Source organism: Cryptomeria japonica, chromosome 7, assembly GCF_030272615.1.
Source record: "Cryptomeria japonica chromosome 7, Sugi_1.0, whole genome shotgun sequence".
Taxonomy (NCBI): domain Eukaryota; kingdom Viridiplantae; phylum Streptophyta; class Pinopsida; order Cupressales; family Cupressaceae; genus Cryptomeria; species Cryptomeria japonica.
Genome location: NC_081411.1, coordinates 163,693,681 through 163,707,929, shown reverse-complemented (window position 1 = coordinate 163,707,929; position 14,249 = coordinate 163,693,681). Strand labels below are relative to the sequence as shown.

General features: G+C 32.4%; 1 protein-coding gene across 1 annotated transcript; it reads left to right on the top strand.

Moving 5' to 3' along the window:
* Positions 1-431: 431 nt before the first annotated feature.
* LOC131857141 (UPF0481 protein At3g47200-like) lies at positions 432-8,156 on the top strand. The gene is made up of 3 exons (XM_059209288.1): positions 432-500; positions 593-633; positions 6,541-8,156. Exon 3 carries the CDS (start codon positions 6,601-6,603, stop codon positions 7,993-7,995), a length of 1,395 nt encoding a protein of 464 aa, XP_059065271.1. The 5' UTR covers positions 432-500; positions 593-633; positions 6,541-6,600; the 3' UTR covers positions 7,996-8,156.
* Positions 8,157-14,249: the final 6,093 nt, after the last annotated feature.

Sequence of the window (14,249 nt, the reverse complement as noted above, 5' to 3'; positions counted from 1 at the left end):
ACTTTAACCGCTATTGAGGGGTCAACACGATAATAAGGTGACGATTATTGGAACTATGTTATCTATTGGTGTTCTTCCCCTAAAAGAAATTTAAAAATAAAAAATAAAAAATGTTCACGGTGTGAATATATGAAAATAAAAAAGTATCCGTTCAGCTGTTATAGACTGTAGAATGAGTTGGGGAAGAAGTGGGTCAAAGGCAAAGTCTACGGGTGAGTGGGTAGGAGAAATTTATTAAAAACTATTCGTATTTGTTGGAATGCATAGTAATTTAAATTGAAGGAGACTTGTATGTTTATGTACCCCACGACTATAATAAGAATCTACGTCTCCTAAAAAATTGAAGGACGCTGGTCAAGCGGTCAAGTGTATACTTTTCAAATAAAGATCCGAGTGTCTATTCCAGACTTTTCGAAAGCAAGTGGGCCCACCTCACGGAATTTGGGCGAGCAGGAGGTTTAGAGGAGAAACTTTTTCGATAAAGGCGTGGTATATTAGAGGTATTCACTACTTCCAGGCTCAGTAATATTCAGATCATTTTGGTTTAGCTATTTGTTCTACTTACTCATTACAATATTGTCATCTGTTGCAGCTTGTGCGCACCAAGGCCCCTAAGTCATAAAAGCTTTTCTGGTATGTTCTTTCCTTCAAACTAAATTATGAAAAATATACAAGTCTGAATCAGCTTGACTGCTATCATCGATATACGAGTGTATTCTGGTCATAATTGTTTATACTTCATTTCCTTAATTGCGTAGTTTTCCGTTTGTTTCCAGTGAATTCTATCATCAAAGCTATCTCTAAACAACCTTAGAAACGATGATCGAAAGACTGAATTTAAAAGAGTATAGAAAGAGTGTATTAAACTGTTAACAACCAACACTGTGGAAACATTGTTCTGAACAGGCAAGGTTATGAAAATTGACTTAACGAATACAAATGAGGAAGTGGTGTTTGGAATTGTTCAAGTTAATAAAATTGACTGCAGGACACTTAATTTTGTTGGAACTCCTTATTGTTATTAACCCTTGAAGAATTGGATCTTTGTGCATATTAAAATCCATGGCTTCATTATAAAAATAGTGAAAGCATTTTCATGTTTAGGAGTGTATTTATAGACTTGGGTTGTTGCAGATCATAGGCTTGATGGGGTTTTCCATGTGGTTTTTCAATTTGTGATTTTTTGTGAGGGTTTTGGGGATGAAATTTTGCTGGGTTCTTTTAGAGAAAAAATAAACTTCATCATTGCATTCGTAATGCTCAAAAACATATTGAACTAGGGAAAGAATCTAGGAGTTGAGTGTGATCTAATAGCTGTGATAGCATTTGTTGATTTAGAGTCCACAATTGTTGATTTAATGCTCAATATTTTTTACAACATTGCACCCATAGTTGTGACTTTAAAGTTGATATTGTGATGCTGACTACCCATAATTGAATGAAATACATCCCTAAGCACTAAAAAGCAATGAATCATGTTATCTTACTTTTCTTGGGGGGCTGTTTTGGACATCTTGGCAAACAGCATGTTGATGTGGCATCATATTTCACATTGTGATCCTGAAACCTTAGTTATAAGTAGGGGACTCACCAAGTAAGTTTTTTTAAGAAATTGAGAGTGATTTAAAATTTATACGTAGAATTTTGACAAGCACAAAATTAAAGTGTTCAATTACTAGATCCTCTCTCCTAGATATAACATGCCTAAATTTGGTAAAACCTTTTCTTCTTTTTGGCCATTTTTTCAAAACCATAGAAAGTTTTGAGGTCTCCATATCTATACAAATCTATACACCTATATCATACTCAAGATTGTAAGTGATGTTGGTACAACCAATGTGCAGACTTAGGACCATAAGTTTGTAGCACAATACTTGCCAATGAGACATGCCACCTAAGCAAAGCAATTGGAGTGCCATTGTTGTGGGTGAATAACCAATCAAGCACCCATATACTATGAGAGATTTACTAGTGTGGAAGCACAAAGTCACCATTCAATATTTGAGTTACCATAAAGGAGTAGATTTTTTCTTGGAGGCATAAGTCTCACGTTAGGAATTAGATTTTTAACTACTTATGGTTGATGGAAAGCTATTTTCAAGAATTATATTATGGTATTAGTGTTTTTTTAATAAAAAAAGCTAGATGGAAGACAAGTTTCCTTCTCATGCTTGTAGATTTCATATATAGTGCATATAGTTCTTGATTTTGGATTTCTTATAGTTTATAAAAAGCTAATAAATTTGGAGATATTTTTATATGATTTTTTATTTAAATTTTTATATTTTAGTATAATGATGTATTATTTTAAATTTTTTGTTTTTTTAACGATTAGAGGTCAAAGTCAAGAATTTTATTAATCATTTTTGAAATTTTACATTACTCCACTCGTGCGGGCACCGGTAGGAAAGAGTGGAGTAAAACCTCTGGCCTTGCCCCGGACCGTAGTCCAGATAATCTTTACATCAGTATACAATAGTTTTAGATCTAAAAAACACATCAACACCTCGGACTAGGGTGAGCAGGTGGGAGGGTTGTCGTTGTTTTTTTTTTGTTTTTTTCCCTCTCCCTTACAAGCCCTTGATTACAAATTTCAGTTTATTATTTTAATATTTTTATATATTGTTTTAGGATTTTTTTTTTTGGTGTTGTGAACAAATGATTTGTTTTGATCTTTCTTTCGTTTAAGAGTCTTACATATTAGTTATGGCCAGATTTGGATAATTCTTTTGTCTTTAGTGTTTTATGAATATGATCATACTATTTTCATATGTTTAACACTTAAGAGGTGTTTATTGAAGGACATGTTACATGTTTTGATTTACAAGCTATCTATTTATTCTTGTTCATCTTCCTAGATGTTTGTGTTAACATGGCATTATATTTGATTTTTCTTTGGAGCCATGATGATCACTATGTTCATGGTCATGTGTTATTATATTTCATTTTAAGTGACAATAGGGGGGCTTCTTGATCTCTTTCTTTTTTTGAGTGTGGAGAACTTGAGATTTTTGAAGACTAGTGTTCATATTTGTATTGTAGAAAACTTGTTTGTAGGTGTTGAATATATTTTTGAGTATTCCTTGGTATGACATCATATTGGTACACATATTCTATGTGATTCTCTAGGTGTATCTTTAGATCTATTACTCATTTTTAAAATTTTAAATTACTCATGTAGTAGGAGTTCCATGATAGTGGAGTTGTGATTATAAATTATATTGGATATGTTTTTATTAAACATAAAATAAATTTTGAAAGGACCCTAAAACCCTTTACAATAAAATGCTACCTAAAAGAAATGAATATCCAACCAACATCTAACCATTAAAAATAAAATAAAAAATGCAATAGAAATAGACCTCTATGTTGACTCATAGTGTAATAACCCAAATTGGAAAGTGTATATAATATTATTGTATCTAATATCTAGAAGTATCAGTAAGTAGAATAGAGATAAGTATGTGATATTGAGTGATAGATTGGGATCTGTAACACATTCGGTACTTGGAGACTGATAATATAATGCAATTATGTTGTTTCTCATCTAGCTAATTATGTCATGATTGTGTTTATAAGTTCTTAAGTAAGACATGAATGTTAGATTATTTTGATTTTCTTCCATATTTGTTGATTTCTTTTACTATGTCCTCTAGGGTATGAAGACTACATTAAGATCCTTTTGGGGTATATATCCTTAGATTATACTTCCCCCTTAGCTATTGCTAATAATGCTACTATCCAAGAAGAACTTTATTTTTGGAGAAACAAGGGAAGCGGTGCTAGAGAATCCCTTAGAAGCAATAGATGAATCAAATGGTGGATCCACCAAACCTAAAAGAGGAACTTGGTATTCCAATCATGGGCAATGGAAAGTATAAGTCTAGTACTAAAAAGCACACTTGGACAAGTCCAAGGAGCATCCGTAGCACACAAAGAGGCACATAATAGGAGAAAGTGTTGTTGAGGCTAGAACAACACCAACTATAGAGACTAGGCACACCATGGCAGAGGCAACCGGGATTGAGCTAGTCACACAAGTCACCAAAGCAGGGTTATCCAAAATAGAAGAGGGTGCCAAAGACGTAGAAGAGTCCAAATCCAAGTCTGAATCTACTGGGAAGACCATGAGATGACATCGTTCAACATCTTTCCACTAGGTAGGAGAGGAGTAAAACCAAGAACCATGAGGATATGAAGAGGCCAAGTGCCGAATTGTAAGACAACATCAACAACTGAATAGAATCCCTTCATAGTTTATCATTTGTATCCACCATAACTCACCAAGATTAAGATAAATATTTGTAGGAAGTGATTTGGAGATCTATAAACCCACTAAAATTCTCATAATTGAGTTATGAGAGAAAAGTCATTTATTAGGGTTGACTTTGATCAATCCACCCAATTTCTTTCCAATTGATTCATAGGCAACCAAGCACCAAAAGTGGAGAGGAAGGTAGGGAAACGTGACCCAGGTAAGGGAAAATTCAATAAGATGCACAAGAAAATTAAATGAAGAAGTCTTAGTGGGGAGAGATAGAGCATGTGAACCCAATTCCCAGACACCTAGTGATAAGAAAATCCCTATCATCTGTAGAGATAAAACAAACCACAAAAAAAATGGTGAGCACAAGACTAAATTTCCACTTTACATGAGACTAGTGGGTTCTAATGTTTAGAGATCCAAGAGTGCAACACTGGAAGAGAAGGCCATAAGTAATTAAATCTACCAATAAGTGCCAATTTTTTGAAATATGAAATGTAGCCCAATATCACCTTACCCAAAACCACCTTAGAAACAAAGGAGGCATAGGTGTGGAATTTTTTATGTTGGGTTGAAGATCCCTTTAAGGGCTTACAAAGAAAATCTAGAAATGTGTTTATAAGTAGAGAGTTCATAGAAGCATTAGCCATTGAGATGATAGGATTTGTATTCTACAAGGGAGATAATTTCAAGTTGGAAATGTCCACAACTAGTTTGTATATGGAAGAGCCATCCCCAAGAGAGCCATTACCAGAGTAGTAATTGCTACAAGTCACCAAGGGTGGGAGATAGAGGTTTGAATTTTTGGGATGGTAAGATGAGTGGGAAGCCATGAAGAGAGTAGTTGATCTTATTCTTGTTTAGTTAAGTTTATTTAGGATATTTATTTGCTTTTGTTTTTGTCTTGAATTATATGATTATGAAAAAATTCATAATCTTATGTTGTTATATGTTTTATCTTTATCTATATAAGTAAATATTTCCTTGTATTATATTCATCTTGTATGCCTTTTATAATTATTGGTATATATTATTTTTCATTATTTCTCTTGTGTGAAAGGCTCTTGGTATTGTGGGTGTCTCTACTCGTATGAGTCTTTTTAATGGCTTCAATCCTAAATGTTTAACTTATTTTGTTCAACAATAATATATCACTCTTAAATTATAATAATTATATTAGTAACATTTGAGTACTAAAAAAAAATTTAGATCCTAGTAAACAAGCTAGAAAACCCATGCAAAATTTTTAGTACAACAAGCATAACTTGATAGGATTAAAACTTAAAAGCTATTAATCATGAGATTAAGTTGAGGGAAAAAGGTCTTAATGAGGTTGAAAACAAGTCAATGACCATTCTAAAGGGAATTGTAATATTATACAAATGAAGAGAGGCCCCTATCTTTGCAATGAAACTGAAGTACATGAATGCACCCCATATTGACATTGTTGTGCACATAACACTAAAGTACATTCATTTTAAAGACTATTTAGACTCCTAGGAGGTATATCATATGTACACGTGGATATGATCATTATGTAATGACCTAGTAAAGATTAGATGATTATAAAAAAAGTTAATCAAATGCATCTAAAGACTCTAACCAAGATTGCATTTAGGATTGAGAAACAAACATGAAGGTTGCAAATTCTAAAATATTTGAGGTATGTTGCAGAAGCGACAACACATCCATTTATGCTTATTCTTGGTACTTGTTCAATGCCTCCATAAATTACACTAGAATATTTAAAAGTAAATAAAATAATAAAAATAAAGTGATAAACATGAAACAAATTATTGTAATTGCTGAACTTTTTCATCAACATAAAAGAAAAAACCAATATTATTATATATTAAAAGAGAGAATAATACAAAATATTTGTTAAATACTAGTTATAATAGTTAAATTGTATAATCCGATTCATTAGTAAGAAATAAAAAAGTGATAAATTGATTAAATAGAACGTTCTATATGATGTTATATAATAATATATATTTAATTTTTGTAAGACGAAAATTTTATGACATTTTAAATTTTGAAAATTCATACGATAATAACTTATTGATGAATTTAATATTGAATACGATTCAATTAAGTAAAGACAGACTTTCAATTCAAAAATTTAGAAAGGGGCAATCTAACGTAGCTGAATCGTATAAATATTCACGAATCGGCTTTTTCTTTTCAGTGTTTTTTTTTTCGGTTCCCATTAATTCCAAAACTGAAATTAGCCTTTTTGTTTCTCCCTCTAATCAATGTTCGTCTTATCGATGCAGAGATTTGGGTGAAACTTCTTTGTCAAAACAGTTGTGTAAAGGATAAAAGGCAGAGAAGAGATGCCTGAATTAGAGAAATTTACTTGTCCCCAAAATCGGGAAATATTTGAAGTAAATGGCGGAGGGCATCCACAAGTCAATGCTTCACCAAAATCGTGGCAACCGTCTATGTGGAAACCGTCTAAAAAGCTTTGCATTTACAGGGTGCCTAGATCCATAAAGATTTCCCATGAAGCAGCATATGTTCCTTTGGTTGTATCCTTTGGACCTTACCGTCACGAGATGAACACCAAAGTTTCTGGAATGGATCCACATAAGGTGGAGGCACTTAATACAATATCAAAAAGGTTCAATGTGGATAAGAACAACTTGATTCAAGAGATTGCAAGTTTAGATAGTGCTACCAGAAAGTGCTATGATGAAGCAATTGAGTGGGATAAAGATACATTAGCCAAGATGTTAGCAATGGATGTTTGTTTTATTATTCAATTCTTCACATCCTATAATCATGAGAACACAGTGCGCTTTCATATACTAAATGACATTATGAAATTAGAGAATCAAATTCCTTTCTTTATTGTCGAAGCTATATATAAATTGATTTTTAAAAAGGATGATGTAACATCTCAGTTAACAGAACTACTGTTCGGGATGTTTACCCGAATTCCATTCTATGACATATCAGCAGGTGATGGAGTATCTTTCCATCAACTGGAAGAATATATCAAGAAAACTCCATTTCATCTATTAGATTTGAAAAGAATGGTGGTTGCCGATCTTTTATCGGCTGCTGCTGTTGAACCTGGTGACTATGGTGACGCTGATAGAATCAACTGTGCCCATTGTGTGCGTGAATGGTGCGTTAATGTAACACTACCTGTTTTGGTGAAAAAATTTTGGCCAACATATTCTCCTCATAATTTTACTCCAAGTGCCGAATTATTACACAAGGTTGGTATCAAATTTAAAGCAGGCGACATCGGATTTGAAAGTAATAAGCTCTCCCTCCCTCGAGTCATAGTAGACGATAGCACAGAAATAGTGTTGAGGAACTTGATGGCTTATGAAGAGTGTCAAAGGTGCTCACGTTCTCCCAAAAGCACCGTAATTTCGCACTTTGTAAGTTTGTTAGATGATTTAATCGAATCAGAGAAAGATGTTTCCATCCTCAGGGAAGGCGGAATCATTTCACATCTCCTGGGCAGTGATAAAGAAGTAGCGAATACCTTCAATCAGCTCGGCAAGGGAATTTCTATTGAGCCAGTTATTAGATTTATGTTTCAGTCAGTTGCTCAACGGGCAAGAGAACATTACTACAACCCGTGGAAAAAGCCGTTTAGGCGTGTGAAGGAAGCGCATTGCTCAAAACCACTATACTGGGTGTCTGCTCTGGCGGGGACAGCTATTCTGGTTATGACGGCTGTGCAAATGGTCTATGCAATAAAGGGAGGGTAGAATAGATATATTTATAGATGATATTGTGATTACCACATTTAATAACTGGATATCGAATAATATCTTGAATTGATAGTAGTATGTATAGTCTTTGACATTTCTAGCAAATTATTTACTACTCATGCTCCTTTGTGCGTCTGTAGAGATAATATATCCTCTCATTCAATCCTCATGCTAAGGTCTTTCTAAGGTTTGTGTCACCGGAAAGTGAGTGATTTATTTATTTATTTAGGCATAGTGTAATTTCATGTTTTTCTAAGCCCTCAAGGATGTAAAGGTATTTATGTATTATTTGTACTATTAGGAGGTTTAATGTATTTGTTGATAAAGAATATACAGATTTTTTAATTCAATTAAGAAGAATATATTTTTTAACACAGATTATTTTAAGATTGTATAATATTATATAAGATGAATATTTTTTTCACATGTTTTTAGATTTCAAAATTTATAAGAATTCTTTTTCATCTAATTATCAAAAACTAAATAAAGAGTATATATACACTTTTTATAATGTTAATGCTAGTATATTTTCACAATCCATGTGATTGATATGAACTGCTTCTGGGTTCGATTGTGTGAGTGGTTTTACATCAACGTTTCAGATCACACTCCATGATCCATCATCAGGATGAAAAAGAGATAATTTTTTCTCCTTGTGATCTCTTTCTCATCTCGATGATGGATCATGGAGTGTGATCCTAAATGTTGATGTAAAAACACTCACACAATTGAATCCAGAAGCAGCTCATATAAAAAATAATGTTTCTTATGCTAATTTGGTAATTGAGTATGTAATTCTGTACACATTAGCCTTAAGGCGAAACATGTTGTGGTTGTTGGAGTGGAGTAGAGTGGAGTGGAGAATATTAGATTTAATAATGTTGTATAGTAAATTTAATCATGTGACAAATAATAATTAATAAAGAGGGATTGCTTAGTTTGATGATCAAAGAATGTATGTCAATTGATAAAGGTAGTGACATTTATGCTTTTCAAAATTTAGTGACACAACAACGAATCATACATGTAGATCAACATGAGATATTTTTATTTATTTTTTTTGTGTTGGCTATGTTATTCTACATCTAGTTTGCAATAATAAACTTAATTTGTAACTACAAACAAAACCTTTGGTGATCCTTTTTCTTGTGAACTCTCCAAAAGGAAAATAATTAAAACATAGATTCTTTAGCATAGTCTCAAAGTATTTTTATGAATTCATTCATGACTAAAACATATCTTAATAAAAGGAAGCCTAGAAAATGTAGATAGATTCTAGGATAATTGTTGAGTTATTCAAACACACTAGAATATTTGTGTGATATGGTGGAATATGTAGATGATTTTTCTTTCTGATTTTGTAGTTGTATGTGAGTGTAAACAATAATTCCTATACATGATTAAAATTAACTAAATATAGTTTTTTAACATAAAATTAAGATCAAATTTTCAAATATTTGTGCACAATTAACCTAAAGCTTATGTGACAGATGGGACTGGTGATTAAATGTTTGATGTTTTTTTTTTACATTTAAGTGTATCATGATCATGACTACAAGGAAAATCTCACTCTTGCATACATGACCCATATTACATAGCCAAGTTAGATCTATGTCTAATAGAATTGTATTTATGGTCATAATTAGATATGTAAGATAGTTGGACTAGGATTTATTGCACATGAGCATAAGGATAAGTGACAACTAGAGGGATATGTATAAGAAAGCTAGGTGTGTGGGACAAACAATACAAAAATTGTGCATCATATGTATCTATATAAGTTCATGAAGGAATTTCCTCAAAATAGGCATAGAGGTAAATGAGGAAATGCATTCAAGAGAAGTTTATCACAATTAAATTGTGTGCCCACTTTTTTCTCACTATGAATCTCTAAGTATGAATCATGCATCTCTAAGCATGTTGGATACTCAAACATGCATAAGGTAAATTTAATAGATAGACAAATATGAAGTTTACAAATGATGAAGGATCTCCTCCTATGCTCTTTGGTTTCACTTATATTCTCCCATTAATACCAACAAGAATAAAGATAAAAAAATTTCATGAATATCTTGTGGCATGAAAGATAAATTTAATACCAAATTGAAAAGTTGAGAGATCATGAATCTCACCCTTGAATTGATTGCCCCACAATGCACTTGATTGAAAGAATTTATTAAGAGATATATCAATGACAAACATAAGAATATTTAAATAGAATAATAATATAATGAATCATGAGATAATTACAATTACCATTATGGGTCAAATCAAAATGAATGAAAAGTATGTATATGTACTGTACAACCATATAAGTGTTATAAGTGTTAAAATTATATTGATGATAGGAAAAATTCTAGATCATGAAAAGTATGGGAATGAATTGGTGATAGATCATTCGAATGATATGACTAAATTAATGGAAATAAATAAGTATTGATGTATAATAAGTAATATTAATTATAATAAATAATATTATGTGACATCCATAAGCATAAGTAAATATAGGATAAAATCAATAAATAAAAATAATAAAAAATAATTATAACGCAACTAAAGACAACTTGATAATCTTATTCATTCAAGACAAACCATATTTATACAATGTATATTTAATACAATTATTCCAATCATAATCATGAATAAATAGGAATTGTATAGCTTTCAATAATGTAATACTATATGTTATGCTAACATTCCCACCCTTTTTACACTTCTCTACAAATGTACCATTCAAACCTCAAATTTTATCTTTCCAAGGGAGCCCCTCCCTAAAGGCTTACATCACAAAACTTGTTGATTACATAATATGAATAGACATTTTAAAGATATTTTCTTGAAGAAAAAATCTTGATTCAAGAAAAGCTCCATCAAGGTACCTTGTGATCCTTAAAATGGTGTAGCTTCAAGCTGAATTCTTAAGTTCTTAGTCCTAAACTCTTGAATCATGAAGTCTTTAATTATTCAACAATAATCCTTGAGAGCTATGTTATATCTCTATCATTGTTTGATTACCATGAAGGAGTACAATTATTGATAATATACTTTGAAGCTTTCTAGATAACAATTCGTATTGATCTCAACGCCAAATCCCTTACCTGCCTCAAAAAATAAAACTTCACAATATATGCATTCTTCATATCTGTCAAAACTAACAAAGAAGGCATGTAAAAAATTAAGAAAGTAAAGTCAAAAACACTTCTTGTGTAAAGAACCATCTCAAAGTGATAATCTAGCTTAAGATGATGGAAATCCTCCATCCTCTAGGGCCACCAACTTCTAAAGACATATAAGGAACTAATCAATAATTTTCCTTGGCAACACACTCAATCTCGTTTACAAGATAGTTTTCAATTGTTTTATTATTTGGAATGTACTTTCCCAACCACTAGAAATAAGATGATAAATCACTTGATTGGTACATCAAAAGGAAGATATATCAACTGATTGACATCTTTGAATGCTCATAAAACTAGCTTGATTTATATTCACTCTTGCACAACTCACCTCCAAGTTATTACTATGTTGTAGATAAATGATTTCCATATTCTTGATTGTATCATCTAGTCCAACATGCTTATTCTTATCTCGATGTAGGAGAAAATCCTATATTGTATTTTGGTAGTGTCTTCATTAGTAAAATTATTAACATGAAGTATTCTACACTAATCCATGTGCCCATTGAATGCAACAATGTGGACATCCAAATAATCCATCATGTAGGTTAGCACATCCAACTTAGGATACAAGAGAAACATAAGCACCAAAATTATTTTTGAAAAAATTCCACACAAAACCTTAGAAATGTTCCTCAAATATATATCCCATAATATTAATAATGAAAAATACTTTCTTGGTTAGTGTAATTGACTAAAAATAATAATAATGAGGAACTTACAAATTACACAAACTCATGGTCTATATAATGAAGGAAATGAAACTTGATAGAGGCAACTCATGAATCGGACAACCCATGCCTTCTATAAAACTATCTCAAAAACTATCATTTGTGCCATTTTGATGCAACGACATTCTAGAAGATTAAAGGTCAGACCTAATGCTAAAAGACTCCAAATCATTTTTAAACCTTGTGGAGCATGCCATGTGGTGGATATAGGACAAAATAATACCCAGATAGGTTTGCACCTATCCACACCAAGATTTGGGCCTTCTCTTAGCATTTGGAGCATGTTCACACATTACACTAACTATGGGGTTTGGGAGGCCAATATGGATCACTTCTAATGTTGGAACCTTTTATATAAGTACTTCAAAGAGTGTAGGAGATCATCAACAGTAGCTAGGGAGTATTTAGGGAGTAGTAAAATAGAACACTGATCTGAAAGACTTCTATTTTGTTGTTATTTTTGTAATAAACTCATGGTCACCAGTGTGTCTATATGTAGGGCCAATGGGCCAAATGTAAGGAGCATGTGAACATTATATATTTATTAATAAATATTTTTTTTTATTATCTACATTCAAGTTTGCATTGTGTTTCTGTGTATATTTGGCTACTGAAAGGAAGCTAAGGTGCAGAAAATGCTTCCTAACACTATTCTAGTGGGGGAGATAGTTAAAATTTTCTTACAAATCTTCTATTACAGAAATAGAAACACATTCATAAAGAGATAATAAGCATTCATAAAGATAAACAATGAACACAAGTTATATTGTGGGGAAAACTCTTTTGGGTAAAAAACCCCACACTCCAAAATCATAGTACTTTGTATTCCAATAATCAAAATCTTAGAATGCAATGCCAACACTTAGCTTCTTCAACATGAGTCTACAACTACAGCCCACAACTTGGATTAATTCCGACAACATAACACTTCACCTGCATACATTACATATCTAACACTCCTTAAGACTACGCTTCATAGAAAAATATAGCTCAAGAGGAATCTTCTAGATGAGGCATCAAGATGGGGTCGTGCATAACATTTGGCCCTATTTTTTGGCCACCAAAAAGCATGTACATAACACATGTATGTCTCCAAATGACTCCCCATTCAAAGCTCCTAAGTTGGGCACTCAAAATTTACTATTTCAATGTATGACAGATGTTCTTACGCATCTTATAGCTGTCATGTCTTACAACATTTATAGTTGTAAGAGAATCTATCATAAATGACTAATTTTAGCTTATTCTCTTACAACTTGTCATAACACTCTCCATGCAATAGGTATCTCCTGCCACTTGTCCATTCTATCATAGAATTTGTCCTAGGCCAACACTTGTCAAGATCCTCACATGGGATGCCTACCTCCGCATGTGCATCATATGTGTCATACAATCATCACCAAGTAAGATGCCACAAAGCCTATGGATCCCACTAGATGACTAGACATTTATAGGCAATAAATAAAATAATAAAACAATAAATAAATGCATAAGATAATGTTAGGATTTGCAAAGGTTTAGACACCTTAATCCCAACATTCTCCCACTTGTCAAAGACCTTTCAAATAGCCCATAAATCAACTGTAGGGGGGCGAGAGGCCCATAGAACTAGAACACCATTGGAACTTCTTTGTGCTCACTGGTTTTGTCAATGCATCTACAACATTCATCAAAGTGTCAACCTTCTCCAGTTTTACCTTCCCATCCTCTACCATATCTTGAACAAAAGGAAACTGACCATCAATATGCTTCGTTCTAGCATGGAAAGTTGGAATCTTTGATAAGAAAATAACACTCTAACTATCACAACAGATAGTAATCAATCCCACATCAAACCCAATATCTGGACACAACCACCTAAGCCAAATGGTGTACTTACAAGCATGAGTAGCTGTCATATACTCTACTTCTGTCATGGATGTTAGTAAATAGATTTGTCTCTCATAGTTTATTTAATTTTTATACTCTTTAGCCCAAGAAATGAAAGACAAATTTCACCAAATAGTTGTAAAATCATTATATTGATTAACCTCTGAATTAAGGTACAACTCCCTTTAATAGATATTCAATCAACTCCAAATTACACTCAACCAATATTATACTTTTCACCAGAAAGCACAAAAAGGTAAATGCATTCACCAGTCAACACCAAATGAATGCAAGCACTGATTCATATATAATTGTTTGTATAAAGCCAACAGACTTCACATGTACACTAAAACAAAATGAAAAGCTTAAAAGATGAATTCCACTGATAATTTTCTGCACACATAGAAAGCTATGACAAATGTTTTCTTGAAATATATTTTCATAGAAATCAAATTTCAAACACCAAACACACAGA